General features: G+C 35.3%; 1 protein-coding gene and 1 pseudogene across 1 annotated transcript; both read right to left on the minus strand.

Annotated features, from left to right (window-relative positions):
• Positions 1 to 14,368: 14,368 nt before the first annotated feature.
• On the minus strand, positions 14,369 to 16,588 carry LOC132633284 (zinc finger protein CONSTANS-LIKE 16-like). Its single transcript, XM_060349590.1, has 2 exons — positions 15,330 to 16,588; positions 14,369 to 14,756 (listed from the first exon to the last, which is right to left on the minus strand). Exons 1-2 carry the CDS (start codon positions 16,305 to 16,307, stop codon positions 14,511 to 14,513), a joined length of 1,224 nt encoding a protein of 407 aa, XP_060205573.1. The 5' UTR covers positions 16,308 to 16,588; the 3' UTR covers positions 14,369 to 14,510.
• Positions 16,589 to 21,288: 4,700 nt separating this feature from the next.
• Positions 21,289 to 23,859, minus strand: LOC132633285 (lysM domain-containing GPI-anchored protein LYP6-like; annotated as a pseudogene).
• Positions 23,860 to 24,162: the final 303 nt, after the last annotated feature.

The raw sequence follows: 24,162 nt of genomic DNA on the forward strand, positions 1-24,162 counted from the left end.
GATGCCGCTTCTAATCATTTTTTGGAGTTTGAGATCATGCTTCATGGAAGAGGTGTCTGTGTATTGCCTAATGGAAACTTTGAAGAAGCTGCTCAATTCATGCCTTGCCAAATTACTACAGTGATCATAGAGACAATTCATCACACATCTGGACAAAAAAATGAATCATTTATTAACTCGGCTTTATGTGACGTGATCAAAGCTCTCACTGTCGTTTGCTTTTGTCACATGATGTGATTCTACATGGGAAAAAAAGCTGCTGCAGTACATTAGTAACTCATTAAAAAAAATCTTTGACTAAATCTAGCCGTACTAATATTGCTCTAGTAATAATGCTTGAGAGGATCGGAGTCATGCATTCCACTTTTTCTAGATGAACATGTTTAAAATTTGGGAGCATACATAGTTTATCCCTGATTTTGAGATTGAATCCTCGTGATATACATGTTCAGGGCAATCTTTTACATATTTAACTTTTTGAAAGTGTATCTAATACACATTTGCTAGGGGTCTTCATGGATCTGTATTCCTCTAAAAGGAAACCATACCAACCATACCAATTCAGTAGGTTTTTTTAAATATTGGAATCAAACTAAGCTAATTAAGTCGGTTTTTCATTTCTTCGGTTTTTGGCGGGTTTTTTTTAAATATATGATAATATACTTCAAAGTACATATTAGATTGACTATACACCATCATAACACTACCAAATAAAGTACTCTTTAAAAAAAGAAGGAACTATATATGTAATCAATTTATATAGTATGTAGCTTCCTCGAAAAAATCTTATGCTTTGTCCAAGAATTTAGCCATTTTCAAGGACCTTAACAAAAATTATTACAATGATTTTTTTTTGTTTGTGAAAAAATTAAAGAGTTGCGACTTACCAAGATATCTTGACGATAATTGAATTAAACAAATGATGAATATCAAAGGATTCAAAGACAAGTTATTTTGAGCAAGAAATAGATTCTTGGTGAATTATCAAAATAAAGACTACAAATCAAATTAAAAAGTAAAGGCAGAGAATTTGATTAATATAAAGACAAATACCTAGATTATGAACCAAAACTGAAAAAGATTAATATGTAGCGTAGAAATTTATATAAAAATATACATACATATTTCGGTTCTTTTGGTTATTTTTTACTTAAAATCAAATCAAAACTAGGGTTGAACGTTCGGTTTTCGGTTCGGTTTTATCAAACTTCGGTTTGGCTATTTCGGGTTCGATTTTTTGAAGGTGGACACCGAATACCGAACCAAACTAGTTCGGTTTGGTTCTTTCGGTTTCGGTTTTTTAAAGTTCGGTTCGGTTCGGTTTCGGTTTTTTCAATTCGATTTTTTTGATATGATATTAGAAGTGATTCCATTGACACTAATTCGTATTCTTAAAAGCAATAAAACATAAAACTGATAAATTAAAATTAAAATCAAACAAACAGGATACACAAGAACAGAACTATAATCATGATATAGGATTACTAGGTGTTATATACATACCGTAAGAATAATTAAGAAAACACATAAAGGACATACATTAATCCTAAAGACACATCCTAGTTACCTTCCTTTGTTAAGGATATTTGATTTTTTTAACTGAAGTGGAAAATTAGGGATACAAATGCAAAAGAGGACTTGTTACAATTGGGTTTTTTCTGGCTTTAAACTTAATGGGCCTGGACTATTTTAATTTTCTTGGGTAATGTATTAAATTTCAGTGCGCATTCGGTTTTTCGGTTCGGTTTTATCAAACTTCGTTCGGCTATTTCGGTTTCGGTTTTTTGACGGTGGACACCAAACACCGAACCAAACTAGTTCGGTTCAGTTCGGTTTGTTGAAGTTTCGGTTCGGTTCGGTTCGGTTTTCCGGTTTTCAGTATTTATGCCCAGCCCTAATCAAAACTAAATTTTGTCGATTTTTAAAGTTCAAATCAAACCAGGCAAAATAAGTGTCGATTTTTTCTCTAATTTTTCGGTTTTTCGTGAATAGCCCCTACATGCCACTTTAGTTAGTTGGTATGCGCTTGATTTACATCCAAAAGAGGCGAGTCAACAATCAAGTTTTTGTGTCTGCAGTTTTATATGGACGCCACCTATTCAATCTTTCCCATTTTTATTTTTTTATTTTTAATGATCGTTTCTTCTTTCCATCTTCAACCTGCCTTATATTAGGCTCTCATGTTATATTTTCAACTCTCTAGTTGTGGCGTGTCGGGGAGTGGAGATTTCTAGATTGATTGTGTATGGCCAATATGATCTCCTTATATGGCATTGCATATTATCACCTCATTCGCCGTCCAGTAGTGACAATTGTTTTTTTAATTGGTACCACTCCCGCCCTTTGGTTTGGCATTGGTGCACAACATTATAAATCCCTAACTTTTAGGTCTTTTTAAAATTTTCAAATTGATTCAATTGTGAAATAACAAATGTATATCTCCGGACGACAAACCAAAAGTATGACACAACAATCTGAGGTCGTACACACGTACAATTATATTACTCCATGAGTAATTTGTTTCCTTCGTGACTAAATCGTCCTTCCCCTTTTTGGACTGGCAGGTAAGAATGTTTAAGAATTTCTACAATGTACGTTGATATCAATTCCAAGGGGATTTTTTTATTTGTCTTTCATCAAACGTTTCAGGATTCGAATTCTCCCCTTTTCCTGAGGTTGTGACTTTACCTTATTTTGGATTACTTGTTCACCAGACGTGATCAGTTTTCTTGGATTTTTCTTATCTTTACTTCACAGATTCAATACAGTATGTAGATCTTACCATGTACCATGCTTGGTTCAATTTTATTTCTTATCGCTTGTCTGATTTCATTTCATGAGCCCTCATAAGGAACAGAAAATTGGTCTAAATTATGATAATTGACGAAAATATTTGAGTGCGAAAACATCCTATCAATTGAAATGAGGGTTAAAAAAAAAAAAAAAAAAAAATAGGACCCTATTATTTCTACATGTTCTATACATTAATCATTTCTCGTCTTTTGAATCTTGATTTCTTCTTTTTACTGAAGATTACACACTCACTTAACAAAGGCTAGTTGGGTGCCCTAGTTGAGTCCGTTGCTTAAGTGTTGCTTGTGTTAGATGACTCAGAGTTTGATTCCTAAATCTAGTATCACTTTTAATTTTTTTCTAGTGGTGTCCTCACCTTTAAATTCTTAATCCGACCCTAAAAATAAGGGAGGATTGGATTACAAGATATCCCATTTCACATATAGTTAAGTTATTTGAATGTGACACAAAAATTATATTTTATCGTTATAGTGGATAAAATTCAATTTATTTAATATAAAAATGAATAAGTTTAATTATTTTAATATGACAATAATATTCTTCAACTTTACTATTCTAGTATTGGATATTCACTGACCCTACGTGATAAACGGATACTAATAAATTATAATTACGTGATATAACGACTTAATTCCATTAATTACGTATTTTAGCAATACTTTTTCAATTATTTACAAAAAATAGCTAGATTTTCATTTTATAACAAATGTTTACTTATGTATGTACGTATGTATGACACCAGTCTATTTATATAACCGTATGCACTTACGACGGCTAGTGTATGTACGCATGCATGTATGACTGTCTGTATGCATGTATGCCCACTACTGTATGTGTGTATTTATGATAGGCTTAAGTCATGACCCTCGAACTTGTTCGTGAAATTCATTTGGACCCTTCAATTGAGATTCCTACCACCTGAACCCTCCAAAATCACTTTTACTGTGCCAATTAAACACAAAATAAGAAAATTTTGTTTCACGGCTCTTAAGCGCGTGAATGTATGTAATAACAGATTTTTCCTTTTTTTTTTCTTTTCATTTTTGTAAAACCCAAGTCTCTTCTCTTCCCGAAGTACAAACCCTAATATGGTATTTCCGATGCCTACCACCAGTGACTAACAACCATAATATAGTTTTCTGATGCCTACCACCGGTGGCTAACAACCATGAGAAAGATGAAAACAGGAAGATCTAAGCCCACTGATCAGCCCTCAAATAGGGAGAGCGGCGTAAGCCCACTGATGCCTCTGTCGCTGGTGACTAACAACGTGTCGGCTGCGTGGCCCAATTCTCTCCTTCTTCTCCAAAATAAAATTTCTTCGCCAACCCACCGTCTTAATCAGTGCAACCATTTGAATCTTTCACCATGACCAAATTTCGATTAGATTTTTATATATCATTTCTTTATGTTTTCGTGGATAGTATTGTGAACCAGTAACATTGCTTCTTCCTCTAAATGCTTTGTCTTTAGAGAAGGAGTCAAATTTGGGTCCTTGAATTAGACGGGAAAATAATTTTTATAGCGAACCTTCATATTTTCCGATGAAATCCTTGTAAAATGATGGTTTTTCCGGTGATGACATGCAATGGATTGGTGAGGGGAAATTGAGGTAAAATTGGTACTACTAAGGATTTGGGAAATTGGGTTAAAATCGGCAATAGCTACAGTGATGTTAGTTGCATGGGTTGCGAGGTAGGAGTAAACAGAGGTGATGTTGAAGAAGAGGAGATGGGTGGTAGTAGCGCTGTTCATGGTTCGATTTGGGTCGGAGATTGATTAAACTCATAACCCAGCCAATTTAGTCGGTGTTCAAATGTCTAAAACTAAACCAAATCAAATAAAATAAAAATCACCAGTTTTATTATTGTCGGTTTGATTCGGTTTGGTTCTGTTTTTCGGTTTAAGACTAGCCATGACAATTCAACTATTCTTTCTTTACATTCTTCAAATTTCTTGAGCCTTCACTGTGAATGTGAGAAAGAAACGTGAGCTTCTCTAGTTCAGTTAGGTTAGGTAGAAATGTAAAATGAAAAGTGAGATAGCAGGGTGCGAATTGCCCTTCTTTTGGGGTGGTCTTTAAATTTTTCCCCTCATATTTGAAATCTTTAAATTTTGCCCTTCGGCTAAAACCAATGTATTCCAAGTTCGAACCCCCACTCAGTCAAAAATTTTAAAAAAAAAATCGCAAGGCTGAGTTTAAATTTCGCTATGCCCCACCGGCATACACTTGTTAAGGAATTACCAAAGTTATGCCGGACCCGGCATACTTATGCCTTATGGGCAGACTTGACATAAGTATGCCGGGTCCGACATAACTTTGGTAATTCCTTCACAAGTTTATTCCGGGTCCGGCATACTTATGGGCAAACTTTTAGTTAAGCCTTAACTAAAAGTCTTTTCCTAGTTATGCCTTATGGGCCATACTTTTAGTTATGGCATAACTAAAAGTATGCCCCATAAGGCATAACTTTTCCTTAAGACATAGACTTTGTCTTATAAGACAAATTTTTAGTTATGCCTTAAGGAAAAGTTCCGCCTTATGGGGCATACTTTTTGTTATGTCTTATGGGGCATACTTTTAGTTGTGCCTTAACGAAAAGTCTGCCCCATAAGGCATAACTAGGAAAAGACTTTTAGTTAAGGCTTAACTAAAAGTTTGCCCATTAAAAGTTTGCTCATAAGTATGCCGGACCCGACATAAACTTGTTAAGGATTTGCCAAAGTTATGCCGGACCCGGCATACTTATGCCCAGTCTGCCCATAAGGCATGAGTATGCCGGGTCCGGCATAACTTTGGTAATTCCTTAATAAGTGTATGCCGGGTCCGGCATACACGCGACCCAAACCTTGTCTTGCAATTTTTTTTTTAATTTATGCTTGAGCGGGGGTTCGAACCCAGAACCTCATGATTTCTGCGTGAACGCTCAGGGTTGCACCGCGAAGGGCAAAAATTAAAGACCAGCAATATGAGGGAATAATTTAAAGACCACAAATATGAGGAGTAAAATTTAAAGACCACCCCAAAAGAAGGGCAATCCGCTCAAAAAAAAGATCAAGACTTATAGAGTTGGGCTTGGACATGTTCTTTAAGACATGGGTCTTAAACAATCATGTGAAATAAGTACACCAAAATCAAATTAATAATTAAAAGGTATAAAATATTTATAATTATTTATGAAAAGATAATATTATACATATAAATAATTATAAATTTCATGTATATAATTATCGATTTGGTTTGGTTATTTATTCGGTGATTTTTTAATATAACCAAAACCAAACCAAATATTATCGGTTTTTCAAATTTAAAACCAAACTAAAACAAATCAAACCAAATGTAGATTTTTTTATTCCGTTTGATTAAATTTTCGATTTGGTTTTGGTTTTTCACCAAACCGTTTACAGCCATAGGTGGCGGAGGTGGAGTTGGAGAGGAGAGAGGTGGTGGGGTCAAGGAAGATGGAAAGAGAATGTTTTTCTTATCTTTTTTTCTCTTTTTTTTTGCAATTTTATTTTTATGTTTAAAGCTAAAATCCACGTGTCGTTGTTTTACTTGTTATTCTTGCATGTGAATTACACGCACCATTTGCATAATGTTGCATATTTATTTTGTGTCCAAGTGGCATGGTAAAAGTGATTTTGGAGGTTCAGATGGTAGGAATCTCAGTTGGAGGGTCCAAATGGATTTCATGGATAAGTTCGAGGATCTATCGAGGACTTAAGCCTTTATGATATTCTTTTGGGGAGAACAATTCATTGTTGTGTTTTGAAAATTCAATAATACAGCAATAGTTTTTTTTTCAACCCGGTGTTCAGTACCCGCATTGAAGCCCGACTAAATTTGGATTCGCACCGTGTAGGGCCCATTCGGGGGAAGCGCTCCTTTCTAAGGATTTTTTCATACCTAAGGCTCGAACCCGAGACCTCTGGTTAAGGGAAGAGCACCCTCATCCACTGCACCACATCCTTTGGATATCGCCATAATTTGTTATTAGGAGTATAAATAGTGCTATTTATGAAAATTCTCCTAAATTATTAGTTCATGGGTCGAGCTTATCGAAGGAGGACACTATTGGGGGCAATTAGCAGGAATGCCCCTCATTCAGGGTGGTCTTTAATTTTTTCCCCTCAAATTGCTAGTCTTTAATTTTTGCCCTTCGCGTAGAAACCCTGAGGTTCTGGGTTCGAATCCCGGTTCCGACATAAAAATAAAAAATAATTTCACAAAGCAAGGCTGGGGGAAAGTTATGCCGGATCCGGTATAAGCGCCTTAAGGCATAACTAAAATTAAGCCGGATTCAGCATAAATTTTATGCCTTAAGGCAATTTATAAGGCAGACTTTTATGCCTTAAGGCAACCTCTGCCGGAGACAACATAAGTTGTCTTATGGCATAACTAAAGTTATGCCGGATCCAGCATAGATGCCTTATAAGGCAAACTTTTAGTTATGTCTTAAGGCAACATTTTCCGGATCCGGCATAACTTTAGTTATGCCTAAGCTTATGCCTTAAGGCAACTTATGCCGCATAAGACAGACTTTTCTCAAAGTCTTGCCTTGCGAAACTATTTTTATTTTTATGCCTGAGCGGGGATTCGAACTCAGAACCTCTGTATTTTCGGCAATCTTTTCAAGCGAAGGGCAAAACTTAAAGACCACCAATTTGAGGGACAAAATTTAAATACCACCCTAAAAGAAGGAAATCCGCGCAATTTTGTTTTTCGCAGATTGCCCTTCTTTTGGGGTGGTCTTTAAATTTTGCCCCTCATATTTGTGATCTTTAAATTATGCCCCTCATATTACTGGTCTTTAATTTTGCCCTTCGCATTGCAACTCTGAGCATTCACGCAGAAATCATGAGGTTCTGAGTTCGAACCCCCGCTCAAGCATAAATTAAAAAAAATAAATTGCAAAGCAAGGTTTGGGTCGCGTGTATGCCGGACCCAGCATACTCATGCCTTATGGGCAGACTTGGCATAAGTATGCCGGGTCCGACATAACTTTGGTAATTTCTTAATAAGTTTATGCCCGTGGGGGCATACTTTTAATGGACAAACTTTTATGCCGGACCCGGCATAAACTTATGAAGGAATTACCAAAGTTATGCCGGATCCGGCATACTTATGCCAAGTCTGCCCATAAGGCATAATATATCGGGTCCGGCATAACTTTGGTAATTCCTTCACAAGTGTATGCCGGTGGGGGCATAGCGAAATTTAAACTCTACCTTGCAAATTTTTTTAAAATTTTGACTGTGTGGGAGTTCGAACCTAGAACCTATAAATTTTAACCGAAGGGTAAAATTTAAAGATTTTAAATATGAGGGGCAAAATTTAAAGACCACCCCAAAAGAAGGGCAATATAACTATGACCCGCAAAAAAATGCACTAAAAAAAATGCACTAATGGAGCAATGTATTTGGCCCAAGGCCCAAGATAATAAGAACAGTAGCGCTCGAAAGAAAGCCAAGAAAGAAATACATTAACAATTATAATCTGGTTTTTTGTGGGTCATAGTTATATTGTTGATTCTCAAAGTATTTGCCGTGCATTATGACGTATTTTTCATCCAATCGTGAAACAGATTACAACATCCATGATCCATCGGACAATCAAGTATAAAAAAATCTGCTGGATAAATAAATTTATCGGTCTGTACGAGCACATCGTCCACCACACCAATATGCTTTTTCATTGTATGATCAGCCATTTCAGGCATTGCACTTGCTCCTGTCATGTTATTAGGCATTGTTCTTGCACCTGACACCTAAAAACCCCTCTATTTGTGACATTGACATTACATGCGGACTATTGTTTATTGTTACTGAACATTACACTGGCACATGTCACTAGGCAATGGGCTTGCACTTCACAATCCAAAAATATCTAGTTATCATATTGACATTGCAGTCCTTCGACTCTTAAAATAAATTTATTACTATATCTTTCTTGTAAGGGTGGCAACAGGCAGGTGGCAATTTTGGACTAAATTTGGGTAGGTGAAAATTACCTGAATCAAAAAGGAATTTTTGCACCATATAGCATCTTAACAAATTAATAATGGCCAGTAAATTTATATACAAAATTAATGTATATTTTTTGCATATTGGCTAGTGATGATAATTATTTTCGGCCAAACGGCCAAATAGGTAAAAAACCCAATCAAAAATGGGTAGTTGTCAACTCTATTCAAAAGTTAGTTGGGTCGAGATGAGCTGAATCAATATTGACTAAATAATGAATCATAGCTAACGCATTCCACTCTCATCAAATTTTAATTTCTTTATTTGTTTCTTAGATTCGTAGCTGTATCTTATATCTAAGAAAACATGTAGATAAAGTCAGCATGCAAAGTTAATTGTAGCTCTCTAATCAGTAAAGAATCTCCCAAACAAAAATATGTATAAAGAGTTAATAAATTCGATTATAAAGTAAAATAATTTAATATCCCGTATATATAGATAAAAACGAAATTTGTTTATATGTATAAAGGACGAAAACTATCTAGTATATCTTCATGTACAATTTATAAGACTGTAAGATACAATTTACAAAAGGATAGTTATATATTAGCAGTGATACACTGTATAAGATATAATTACAAAAGGATAGTTATATATGAGTGGTGATATACTATAGTGAACAAGCAAATACAGCGGGAATATCTGATTTTGACATGTTTGAAACTGTGAGTTATTTGCTTCTTGCAGGACAGGGAAAACTTAGGGTGTGTTCGGTACGGAGGAAAACATTTTTTGAAAAATATTTTTCAATTTTTTCATGTTCGTTTAATCAAAAAATTTGGAAAATATTTTCTTTAGGAAAATAAGTTCCTCAAAAATGGAGAAAATAACTTCCCTAATAAAAATAGGGAAAAAAAGTCTATAAGTGCATTCCACCAACCACCCAACCCACCCCCAACCACTTCCCCCACCCCATGCCTACCCCACCCACCCACCCCTGACCCACCCCCTGGCCAAAAAAAAAATTGTTTTGAAAAAAAAAGTTTTGAATTTTTTTTTTGCACCAGCCCACCCCACCCTGCCCCCCAGCCCACCATGCACCCACCTCCAGGGGCGGATCTAGTAAGGCGGGTGGGGATGCCACGCCACCCGCACACCTCGAGCAAAACCTTGTATATATATGTGAGTATATATGGCAAATAGTATAAATATGTAAAATGGCACCCCAACTAATAAATGATTGTTTGGTGTCACTGGTGAAGGGCCGAAACTTGTACCCACAGCACCTGGGATCGAGTCCAACTTGCACCAATTCTTTTAAAGACTTCTCTTTTCTAAGAAGCTTACAGAAGATTCGTTCTCCTTTTTTCTTATTTTTCTTTTCTATTTTGCTTCTTCTTTACTTTATTTTCCTTGTTTCTTCTTTTCTTTTTATTTACTTGCTGCTGGTTTTTTTTTTCCACTAATGAGTCACATTGACTTTTTAAAATTTTATATATCCTAGCTTCTCTTTATAGTTAATAGTGTTCATTAATTTTTTATTTTGATATCTAAATGTGCATGTAAGTTGAGTTCTAGTTCTAGTTGATTAGTCTTGAGTTAGCTGATAGCTTCAAAACATAACTCTCAATTATAAATGAATAACATATTTTTGTTGATATTAGTAATACTATTGAATTTTTATGCTTTGTTTAAAATTATCATAATTATTAAATTATTTCGTTTAATCGATGTCTATATAAATCGAAAAGATGAATAACCCAAATTGCGGCAGTAGAAAAAATAAATCAAGTTGAAATCCAAAATAGTGTGACAATCGGTTTGTCTATATAAACGGACGGAAGTTGCTGCGCTCCCCAACTCGTTTAAGTCAACTGATGCATTGGGTCATTCCCTTGTTTACGGAAATGGGCTATGGAACACGTCGAGAAAGCCGACGCTTCTGCCTTTCCACGAGTTAAAAATTGTAACAATAGAAATACTTGTAGCTAAGATGAATAACCCGAACCGAAGCTCAAAATAAATCAAGTCAAAGGCCAAAATAGTGTGATAATTGGTCGGTCTATATAAACTAGAAGGCTGAATAACCAGAATCGAAGCCCAAAACAGTGTGGCACCCGGAATCTCAAATTCCTGGATCCGCCTCTGCCCACCTCACTCCACCCCCTCCCAAAAAAAATTAATTTTGTTTTGAAAAAAAAAGTTTTGATTTTTTTTTTTTGCTTTTTGCACCACCCCACCCTTGCCCCTGCCCTTGCCCCACCCCAAAAAAAATTAATTTTGTTTTGAATTTTTTTTCTTGGTTTTTCGCCTCACCCCACCACCCCTTTCCTGACACCCCACCAACACCTCAAAAAAATTTAGGGTGGGGGGTGGGGGTTGATGTGGTATGGGTCCACACCCGGGGGATGTGGTGGTTTAGAAAATCCAGAAAAAAATTAAATACTTCAAACAAAAAAAAAATTGGGGGTGGGGTTGGGGGTTGGGGTTGGGGTGGACTTGTGGGGCTTGGGTGAGTATTTTCCTGAAAATATTTTCTACCAACCAAACGAACATGAGAAAATAAGAAATTCACTTATTTTCCGCTACCCAAACGAACATGAGAAAATAAGTAGAAATTCATTTATTTTCCAAGAACACATTTTCTTGGAAAACATTTTCCTTCATACCGAACACACCCTTAGTCTATGACAGGATATGTTACTCAAAGTAATTTCCATAGAGGAAGTCAACTAATGGATGTAACGATCAGTATTGCAGGAAAAAAATTCTAAATATAATTGTGTGTGCTAAGCCCTTTTTTACATATTATTGTGAAATGTTAGTATATATATAACTTACAACCGCCCATAAGCCAATATACCCACCAAAAGCACCAAAATCTCCATGGAATCTGGCATTTATGGAGGGACTATCGTGCCATTTGTAAGAAGGGTATAGACTAGTGACCAACGATGTGAGCACAAATTTTAGAGATTAGGGATCAAATCTCAACAAAAACAAAAAAATTAGGAAATTTCTTTTTTATCTGTATAATTTTGATGGGCAAAATTACATAATGCTTGTACTGTAAAAAATAACAGGTACTCGGAAAATAATTGAGTGCGCAACAAATTGATCTGAACATCACGATCAAAAGAAGAAAAAAAAGTATATATGGATGGTTTTGAACTGTCCATGAGCAATTACTAGTACTCCAAAGGCTGTCACCGATTTTCTGCATGCAATTATGCAACTTAACTTGGTATTAATTTCTATTTGGTAAGCTTGAGTGCTTGACTACTTTTGTATCCGATGTCTTATTTTGTGTGTGTGTGAGAGGGGGGGCGGGGGCGGTACGATCCCATGTATTAACTGACTGAATTTGAACGAACGATAGGTCCAATATTTGTCACTCTCAATTTGGGTTTACACTCTTTTCTGAATTCCCACATGCATCGGTCCCCAGGCCGTTTGGTACGGACCGGTGTAATTTCGAAGCAAACAGAGCCGGCTCGTCCGATCTCTCAAATCCCATAGGGTAATACACACGACGGGTCTCCGAACGAGGGTCCTTGGTGTTTGGACCAAATAAATGGAAAAATAAGCCGCGTCGACCCCGGAGGGCCATGTCGCAAGGCGTGGGCAGTGTTGCTATCGCTTCCATTGCTTGCCACGTTCTCTTCGCAAAACTTGTTACCGCCTCCAGTGTCGTCGATGTATCCGTGTTTAACTTGGTGGCTTCTCCGAAATTAAAGAGCACATAGCATATCAAATGAAACTTGTTTAATTCAATACGTGAGCAACGAAACAACTAATAGACAAAATATTGAGTAGTACAATTAACATAAAATGAGGTGGAAAAAATATATGTTGAAGAGGAAAAGAGAATTTGTTGGCCAGTGGGAGTGAAAGGTAAAGGAGAAGGACAGAAAGTGAAGAAAAATAGTTTTAGTTGGAAAAGGGAAAGAGGAATAGTAATTAACAGAGGTAGGTTTTAAAAATGTCAATTTTAAAAGGCGTGTCCTTTTAATTTTCTTAAGCAAATTAAATGGCAAAAAAGGAGTAAAGAGGCAAAAAAAATTGGGAAAATGATAAATAAGGTTTCTGATTTTTCAGAGCGCCACGTAGGCGAGTCTATTGCCTGCTTTTATATATATATACAAGATTGCTCATAATCAGCCTATTGCCTGCTTTTATATATATATACAAGATTGCTCATAATGAATGCTAGGTCTCCCTTGTCCCCATTAAAAATGAATCAACCTCAACAGAACCTTTAGTTTAGCTTGAGGCTTGTGTATACACTGTTCTTAAGTATATTTCACTCACATATTATCATTTGTCATTTTTGCCCGTAAAATTTATTAATAAGTCGTATCCTTAAGATTCAAGAAGCTTGTTCATATATAAATTGGGAACAAACATAACAGAATCCCATGCACGAAAGGAAATCCAGCTTAGAAGAAATTGGACAAAGAAGGAGTTAGAAATTCTGTGAATAACTCTCCAAAATACCATGTAGTATGGAGTTCATGAGGTACATTCCTTTTTGATATACTACAATTTCCTCCAACGTAATCTTGTATAATCATTTCTCCCTCGCGTGTTATTTGGTTATCATATCACTCCCCTTTTCTCTTGTTCTATCTTCCTCTTATTTACTTTGCTACTTTGATTTAAGCAAACACGATAATAGTAAGCTTAGTTTGATTTGGTGCGCGAGGTTAAGGAAATCCATGCCTTCAAAGTTGTTAGAGTTGTCACCGATAAGATAAGCATAAATACTACAGATGATACTCACTTTACGTGTTACGTATATTATTATTTCTTTGATGCACTAGCTAGGTGTTTTATAAATTGTTAAAGAGTATATTGATGTGCTTCTATCAGGAAGATGCCACTAAGCTCTTTCTCTAATGAGTATTTAGCAGCATGAGCTTTTAAATATGAAGTGGCGGATTGAGGACATCTTCTTCGAATTTCGAATTTATAATTAAGGTTTAACTCATTGAATGTTACATAAATACATATTGAGCCTGTTTGGATGGGCTTAAAAAAAGCAGCTTATAAACTGAAAACAGCCTATAAGTCAAAAAAAATAAGTTGGGGTAGCCCAACTTATTTTAAGTCAAACGGGCCCAATTATTTCTTTAGGCTTATTTTAAGCACAAAATGGCTTTAAGTTGGTCAACCAAACACTCAAAAAAACTGAAAACAGCTTATAAGCTATTTTCAACATATAAGCCAATCCAAACGGGCTCATTATATGCAAACAAAAAAATTATTCAATTTCCAGCAGTCTACTACTATAAAATCTGGTGCTTCTATGGTAGCAATGTTTTACCTAATTTTTTCCCTTTCTTTTGTGGGTAATCTGGTGCTTTGCTTCTTCTCCTCTTGTATATAAGCACTATTCCAGTTAAATTTTTCAACAGCCTTAAACTTCTCTTCAACATGACAGATCCGGGAAGATGGAAAACTAATCAAGCAAAATGTGAACTAAAAAATTATTTGTTAGAGTACATTAGAGTTGAGGCCTCAAATGATATTTAAGGCATGCTTATAGGGAGGCAAATTAATTGAGATACTTGCTGAAGATGATGTAACGAAAGCTTAATTTACATGATTTTTATTGATTGAATGAACATAGGTTATCATAAAAAGAACCTAAGTCGTTCCAGATTGCTAGAGCAAGCAAAATGGCGATGTTATAATACAAACTCTATCAACTCTACTCCAAGATCTATTCATCATCGTTTATTCATCAGGTAGGGAAAACCAGGTGCTGAAAACGATGTCCTTTTAATGAATCGTCCTTTAAGTCGAGGCCTTTTTTCTGCATTTAATTTTCTAACTTCGTACCGGATTTTCTTGGAGAACAATCTTGTCCGCCTCTTCTCTCTGTAACGCGATACCCTCGCTTCTCTTCCTCCATCGCCACTTCTTACATGTCCCCCATATCGTTGATGACCCCCTCCTTCTCCCATGCATGTTTCCTTCATGAATACAAAGAAAAAAAACAATATAAGAACGTATAAATCAAAAGATACATAAGAACGACAATGAAAAAACATGTCTCTTTCGAAGCAGGACGATTTACTGGCATGTAACAACACTATTTATAATTTAACCTGTTATAGAGATCGTTGATCTGCTTTATTTCTTATATATAAGCATGTAATTAGTTCTACTTTTGAATTAAGAATTTTTACATCGTTATGTCACATAAATGAGAACTGTTAGAAAATAGGAAACAAAATTGAAGAAGAAAGACTTTGTCGTGTCAAATTCACTGTCCTTAAAGAGATATTTCCAATATTTTCTTTAGGGGTTACAAGCAATTCCCCTTCCGAATTAAACAAAGATTTTACACTGATGAATTGCTACTTGACGTGAGTCCTTATATTTATAGTATAACCTTAGAGATACTTTTCTTTCCTATTCAATTTACTCCAAAAAATATTACTTCTACGTACTGACTCAACAATATCTACAATTAACCAACATAGAATTGAGATTAAGCACGGAAAATAAGGAACTAAAATGTTTTAGAGAAATATGAAGTATACCAAGAAATCAGACCAGCAATCATCAGGATTGAAATGAGGTCGGATTCCATTTGTCCATGGTGAAGATTGATTTGGCCAAGCACTAATAACAGCCTCATGATTAAGCCTCAAAAGCAGCCTCCTTTTTTCATCACCTTTACTACTTCCACAGTACTCTGCAAAACTAGGGACAAATTCTGTTACTGCCGCAGTAGCCATTACTTTCTGTTCAACAGTTTCTTCATATTCTTCGAAATTCCAATTCAACGCTTCTCTTGCCATGTCCAATTCTGGATCCAAATGACAAGCAACAACAGCTCTCATTTCCTCATCTTCAACCTCGACTTTTATCGCCTTATTATCTTCAACAGTCTGTTCATCTTCTTCTTCTTCTACGACTCTAAATTCTTCGCCTAACAAGGTTTCAACATCTGCAGCGAACTCAGCAAGCTCAATATCGGAAGAAAGAAATTCAGGAAGGTCCAAATCATCACATGCATGATCCTCAGTATTCAACAACATGTCCAAGTCAGTAATAGTAGTACTTTCATCTGGCACAGTGCAGAGTTCTGCTTCAAAGGGATCGAAAACTGGAACTCGATAAAGAAGCTGCTCTTCATTTTCATCCGGTGAGTTTTCTTCATTGCCAATTTCAGGGACACGATTTTCCTCGTCCTTTTTTCGTTGCCCCATTTGCGTACGCTTCTTTCCATTTCTCGGGGTTCGTGCCTTTCGAGTAAATCCCTGGTGCCAGGCAGGTTGATGAGTTTGGTCGACTAATTTGTTGTCAGTGGATTTGTTAGAAGATGTTTCAAGACGAACTCTTTCATGGCGACTCGCCAATTGGTTTGCTGAATGGACAGAAACATCGCAGGATTGACAAAGGAAAGCATCATCAGCAGGGCAAAACCAACGTGCTCTTTTTGATAAACAGCTATCACAAGCTCTAGCTGTTTTGCCTCCAATGGCATTTGCAGTCTTGCTTTCACTAGTCATCATTTACAAGTTTGTGCTATTGAAAATGAATCCGTAATTCAATGGATCCACTATAAAAAGAGGAGGAGTGATATCAGAACGAGATCCTAATTTCAAAAAAAGAAAAGAAAGGAGAATAAGTAATCACTTTTGAGTGAATTTGAACAAGCCCAAAAAATAAAGTGGAACAGTTCAATATATATAAAGGACTGTTTGGATACTAATAAGGATATATAGTTGGTACAATAATTGTTCATTGAGTGAGACCAAAATAGCCACTTTTGCTACTACAGTTGTTTCGAATTGTTGAGCCCATGCACTTTTGGCTAATATATCATCCAAGAAGAAAATAAGATTAAGCTCTTTTGGGTCCCATGAATTGTTCTATCTGAGTTTTTATTGGCTGAATTTCTGAATCCATCTTGAACAAAGTATTCTCATTGGTTAAATGTCTGTATTTAGGATTCTTATGGGACCTCTTTGTAATATGTGGGCATATATGAAGATCAATATGAATGAAGAAGACTGCTATTAGTGTGATTCACGACATTTTTGTCTCTATAGTTCAATTATTTCAGTTACAAGAATTTTAAATGTTTTCTTTGTGGTCCTTTTTTTTTTGTCTCTTTCAACTTCGCCATCTCCCACCAGTGCGCTTCCTTCTCTGATGTTTGCTTCTTTGTGCTTAATGAGAAAATCTGAACCATTCTTCTCCTCCACTTGATCCACTACTGGATGTTAATTGATAAAAACAATGGCCTCAAAATATATTAACCGGGTTAATTTATTTTTTATATGCTGGAAATTTATAATATAAAAATGGTAAAAATCTCGAAACATCTATAAGCAAAATGGGCCCTGCATGGAGTAGTGCTCCTGTGGTAAGAATTCAAGAAATAGAACATTGATAACCAGATCCACAAATTTTTACATGCAATAGACAAAATATACTGTTGAGTATTGAGAAGGGAAAGAGTAAAGAAAGATTAGTGGTTTCTCTTTCTCCATTGAATCTTTGTTGTTCTCCTTGATCTTCTCATGTTTCCTTCTTAAATAGCGTTTGTAGAATTAATGTACATTTTATAGCTTATGTTAATTACATTATAATTAACAAACTTCATTTCTGTGAATATAACGAAATTTTGTTATGATAATTCTAAATGTCCTTGCTTTGTTGATTAATAGTATCAATTATTATAGTTTGCTCGCGCACTTGTTGTCAATTGTCACATTAAAATTTTATCTAATCAAAACCAAACATCTATCTTAAAGGTAATGATGCACCCATTCTTTTAAAATTCTGAATACGACTTTATTTATTGTTAGGAAATTGAGAATTTAGATAATACTAACATGTACTATATTGCAAGTTCGTGCTTGTTATAACATTTTTTGAAGCTTTGTAATGTATCCGGCTCTCAATTCCAAGTTGCAGTACGGTAAATTTTTATAATTTGCATCGTTGTACGAAAAAAATTGAAGCCAACAAACATGCATCACTGTCTTCCCGTTAATATATGAGTAACTATCCATATAATCGCGATTAGTGTTCTTGAAAAAGCCAGATACTTGATCTGCTACAACAAATTAAAATGTATTGATAGTATAAAACTACAGTATACTTAATGTTCCTATACAAGATAGAAAGCGACGTCTAGGTAGTGGGTGAATTGTTGGAGAATTGGCTTATGGTGCTTACAAGAAGTCAGGCTCATTCACCGAAAGAATCTTAGTACAACTAAAAATTGACAGTAAAATAGACTGGCATTAAACATTGTGTAATGTAGTAGAAACATGTCGACACCGGTCCCAAATTGACGTGGTGAAGAATAGTATAAGTTGAACTGTCTAATTCATATTGTGGATGAATCTGTAAGAACTTCAAATATCATGATCTTACCTGAGGTGAAAGCTTAAGTTTAGTCAGATTAGTTGAAGCATATCCATGTGTCATTGCGTGTTATCTTTTCTAAGGACGATGATTACAGTTGTTTGATTGGGTCAATAGATAATGACACACTTCTAATCATATATAGGCTAGAGAACTATTTTTGGAACAGAGAAGACATATAGAATCTAGTTATTTTTTCCCTGACATGATAAAGTTTAATCAATTGCCACTGATGGATTGCCAAACTCCGTGGAAGAAATTTATAGAAATATCTATTGCTCTAACTATGGTAAGACTTAAGACCCTATCTTAGTTAATTTAATTCACACCACTCATTTTAAAAAGATATATATGGGTCACCCGCCCAAGTAATTAATCTTTTATTGGAGTCTGACCATTGGAAAAGGGTAGACTTAAATTTTTAAGTAAGACATCACACTTAAATATGGTATTATAGTAGGCAGATATACTAGGTTCGAGACATCGAGTTTCACTGTCATTCTTATTACTAAAAAAGAATCAGATTAGCACGTGAGAGTCTGTTGCAATATTATCAAAAAATTGAAACTTCGATCAAGTTTTAGAAGAGAATCGATTGTCACTAATAACAAAACAGCATAGGTAATTACATTATAGCACTATCCTTAATGGATAGGCGAAAACTTGTGATGGGAAAAGCAAAATTATTACAGTGATTACTGTATTTCTCAAAACGGATATTCAAGTTGAAAAGCAGAACAGGATTTCTTTCAAGTAAATGAGTTCATACTCGAGCTCCAAAAGTAGCCTATATTTTGTCTACTGTCGGGTCCCTAAATTAGAAGTTTGCCCCATTTGAAAATTCCAGTAAAGGCCGTTGGGGACCTCAGTTCACGAGTCCGGAGCCTAAAGGGTATAAAAATACACGATATTTATCAAAAGGAGATGATAAAAAATTTATATACCAAAAGGGGTATATCGTGGGCTGATCCACGATATACCCCAAAAAAAAATTCCGGCTGTCAGAGCCAAATCAACGAAAAATTAAAAAAAATAAAAATTGAACGTATAACGTGGACTGATCCACGTTATACAATATGTATTGTATAACGTGGATCAGTCCACGTTTTACAAATATATTTTGTAAAACGTGGACTGATCCACGTTTTACCTCTAAAGGTTTTTTTTTTTTTTTTGCGAGCTCTAAAAAAAAAATTTGGCACTTTTTTTTTTTTTTGCAACACTTAGTGTATTTTTTCATACTTTGATCAATGATTAATCGTGTGTGAAGACTCCGAAACGTCAATATTTTATATAGAACCTGATATTTTTTTCTGCGTACAATAATGTAGGCTCAATACATCAAGGATACGTAGACGTTCGGATCGTCATTTTAGGGGTTGAAAAGGTGCCCGAAGTAAGTTTTGTTTGAAAAAACTTAGTGTTTTTTCATACTTTGACCAATGATTAGTCGTGTGTGAAGACTTCGAAACGTCAATATTTTATATAGAACTTGATATTTTTTCTGCGTACAATAATGTAGGCTCAATACATCAAGGATACGTAGACGTTCAGATAGTCATTTTAGGGGTTGAAAAGGTACCCGAAGTAAGTTTTGTTTAAAGTTTAAGTACATTTGGTAACCATTTGGTAAACTTTTATAAGATGGTAAACTTTTTTTTTTTTTGCAACACTTAGTGTGTTTCATACTTTGACCAATGATTAGTCGTGTGTGAAGATTCCGAAACGTCAATATTTTATATAGAACCTGATATTTTTTTCTGCGTACAATAATATACGCTCAATACATCAAGGATACGTAGACCCGAAATAAGTTTTGTTTAAAAAAACTTAGTGTTTGACTGTAAGGTTATTTTAGTCAACTTTATATGTCGAGAAAATTAGTCAGCTTTATTTTCAAAAATTGAAACCGCAGAAGTGAAATTGACATTCACAGCTACATTACTCCGGGATTTTTACGTTGAAATCTATTGCGTATCATCATCTTATAAGTACATAAAACTGAACATTTCAGGCCAATTTGGGGGAAAATTGAAATTGAATGGGATAAAAGGTGTTTTTTCAAAAATCGGCTCGGCCAAACCACCTTACGGCAGTTTGTCTGCGTAGATCTCAAAAAAAAAACGCAAAAAAAACGCGTAAAACGGACGTCCGAGCGCAAAGTTATGACCATCTAAAGTTTGACCACTTTACAACTAGTTTTTCTCCCTATATTTTTTAGAATTATATTTATATTCAAAATAAAGTTATGTTGTGATTAAAAAATAACACGCTTAAATCAAAACCTTAAAAAATAAAACACTTAAACTTTAAACAAAACTTACTTCAGGTACCTTTTCAACCCCTAAAATGACTATCCAAACGTCTACGTATCTTTGATGTATTGAGCCTACATTATTGTACGCAGAAAAAATATCAAGTTCTATATAAAATATTGACGTTTCGAAGTCTTCACACACGACTAATCATTGGTCAAAGTATGAAAAAACACTAAGTTTTTTCAAACAAAACTTACTTCGGGCACCTTTTCAACCCCTAAAATGACGATCCGAACGTCTACGTATCCTTGATGTATTGAGCCTACATTATTGTAGGCAGAAAAAAATATCAGGTTCTATATAAAATATTGACGTTTCGGAGTCTTCACACACGATTAATCATTGGTCAAAGTATGAAAAAACACACTAAGTGTTGCAAAAAAAAAAAAAAAATGCCAAAATTTTTTTTAGAGCTCGCAAAAAAAAAAAAAAAAAAAAAAAAACCTTTAGAGGTAAAACGTGGATCAGTCCACTTTTTACAAAATATATTTGTAAAACGTGGACTGATCCACGTTATACAAAATATATTGTATAACGTGGATCAGTCCACTTTTGGTATATAAATTTTTTATCATTCCCTTTTGATAAATACCGTGTATTTTTATACCCTTTAGGTTCCGGACTCCTCAGTTCACTATCCTCTGAGCCATTGACATCGACCCATCACTGTGTCAATCAACTTGATTAATGACTATACATTACTAGTTAAATAAGGCATCCAAGCATTATTAATTATTTTGTTAGATACGAAGAATAAATTCAAATATTTACCAACAAAGCTTATAATCTAGTGATATCAGTAGAATTGTTTTACACAATAGGTGTAAGTTTGATTTTCATTATCCCTTTTCTCCAAGATAACCTTTTTACAGGAGTATTTCGAAGATAAACTCAAAAACCAATAAGCTTATAAGGTGTAACGCTTGAGATAGCCATTTTTTGCTATGACTAGAATTGAATCCTGATGAGTGGGTTTTGGCTGAATGTGAGTATTGAGATGGAGATGGGGATGGACTTAAATATGGTGCTATGTAACTAGTTGCTGGAGACTCCATTGATGACCCTGCAGGTTCACTCTGGTTACCTAATACCCAAAAAAAATTACAAGTAAAACACCAATATTACAACTGAGAAGATTAAAATAAAACTCAAGGACTGATATATGATTTATTACCTAAACACTTGACATCAGTTGAATTCACCAAACTGCAAACAAACAAAGAAAAATATTAGTTTCATTTTTTTTATTTGCCAAGGGATGTACCTTATGCAAATATTTTACATGAGTGCAGGGAGTTGCTCCACAACCTTGGGAACCCCCGATCAGGCATGAGTTTCGAGAACAATACAAGGTGGCTGACTTGCTAGTCAAAGAAGGCCAGAAGCAGAATTTGGATCATCATTTTGCGGTCTGGACAGTTCCTCCACAACACCCCCCCCCCCCCCCCCCACACACACACACACAAAAAAGTTTGTTTGGAGGGCATTGGAAGCAGACAAGGAAGGAACTTTATTTGTGAGGCATAAAAAGCCTGTATGTAACTTGGATTGAAATCCTAATATTTGGCCAAAACAATCTTGTGCTAGCAGTTTGCAGCCATTTCTGTTTGTAATGATGCATAATATTAAATAAATAAATATACTTTTTCAACCAAAAAAAAACATTGAAAATTACTCCATGTCTTTTGACCCTCCTACACCGAACAGGGGGAGTGTTATCTTTTTAGTAGTACCTTCGAAAGATTTTGCCTCCAAGATGTCCACGATAAATGCAGGCTGTAAAATTGCAACCAGATGTTGTATGAGTTTCGTGCCTCTCTCCAATAAATAGCTTGGAGTCTTTGCACTGTAAATGTGAACATTTATCCGCAATTCCTGAGGGTGAACAGTCTAGGCTGTTCGATCAATCACCCAAAAAAAAAAAAAAAAAACGATGTTTATCGCTGAACTTGAAACTGATAGCAAATGGGTACAATTAGAATCGAGTTTCATTGTTGGTTACCTGAGATCATTAGGTCTGCAGACACATTTGATGCAATTATTAGCAGTTAAAGCATAAGAACCATTTGGAACTATTAAGCTTTCGTTGTACCAATTCAGATTTGCTGATGAACATGCTGCAGAGAACATAGTCTTAGTGGCAGAAAAATAGAAATAGTATGTACAAAGTTCAAATTAACGATACAAAATATCTTAATTTTACTGTCAAGATATACTTTCGAGATTTTCCTGTTAGCAAAATCTTCTCTTCATTGCCCTTGACTTTCAAGGAAGCGTGAACGTGGGTGGATTCCGTGTGTCAAAAGAATGATCCTAACTTACCCGCTAGTCCTCTAGATTTGACTACAACTTAAATTTAGCAATGTTATATTTCAAGTTGGAGACTACAACTTAAATTTAGCAATGTTATATTTCAAGTTGGAACTTTGTTAGTGTGAAAGGCAAACATGAAACAATTTACTAACGAGAAGGGGATGAATGCCCCCAAGTATAACATAGGGCGAAGGTATGTGGAGGCAAGCGCTTCAATTAAATCTCCTCACCGAAAGATTATACTATAGATACAGTAGCGTATACAGTGTTAAATCTTTTTGTTATAAATGAAAAAAGGGGCTCAAATATAGCTTCAAGTCCTTTCAAGTTTTTGGTATGCATTCCATTTTTATTTTTATTTTGAAATATTTATATGAATTTCTGGTTCGCTGCGACTATAATAGATGATAAAATACGATATTTGTACAGTGAAATGGCGCTTTTGAACCTTTTCCCAATAAAATGTGTAGTACTCCTACTGCTTACTTTATAGTAACTTTTTTTTTTTTTTTTTTTTTAATTGTGAATGGGTTTTGGTTACTTACCAGCAAGTGGAATAGCCAGAATATCTCCAGTATCAATTTGAGGCTGGCCAAGCCCATTTATGATCTCCAAATTGCCAACTGTGACACCATACTCTGCTGCAATGTTTGTTAACGCATCTCCATTCTGCACCACATAAGACAAGTACACACTGGTTGCACCATTATTGCTATTATTGAAACATGTGCATGGCAAGGGAATCACAAGACTCTGTCCACTGACTAAAGGGTGTTGATCTGCATCAACCCCATTAGCACTCCCAATCTGTTCTGCACTAACAAGTCCTCCATACACTTCTGATATTGACATCAAGGTATCCGTTGCACTAATCGTGTAATGCGTGGACAAAGATCGTCGTATGCCATCGACACATGAACACGAAATGGGTATTTTTAGAAGTGTTTTCGTGGGTAAGATTTGGTTCGGTTGATTTGAATCTATAGAGTTGGCAAATAAAAGATCAGAGACGTTGACTCGGAACCTGAAAGCTACTTCAGAAATCTTGGAGTCGAATGGAAGGCGATACGAGAGATAAGAGGGGCATGAGTCTGACGCATTACAAGGTTCAATCACAGATTTTGCTAACATGAAATGTGGCAGAAAAAGAAGCAAAATTGAAAGGAAAATGGGAACAAGAAATTTGCATGTCATTTCTCTGATCTGCTTTTGTGGTTCTTTTGGTACACAAGGACATGAACTGCAAGAATCATGTTTCTCTCTATTTGTAATTCTTTTTGTTATTACTATTGACTTGGGATTCCTTGAATTAAAGTTTGTTAGGTGAGGAAATTATTAGGACAGAGAGACAGCAAAG

The sequence above is a fragment of the Lycium barbarum genome, chromosome 3, assembly GCF_019175385.1.
Source record: "Lycium barbarum isolate Lr01 chromosome 3, ASM1917538v2, whole genome shotgun sequence".
NCBI classification, from domain to species: Eukaryota; Viridiplantae; Streptophyta; class Magnoliopsida; order Solanales; family Solanaceae; genus Lycium; species Lycium barbarum.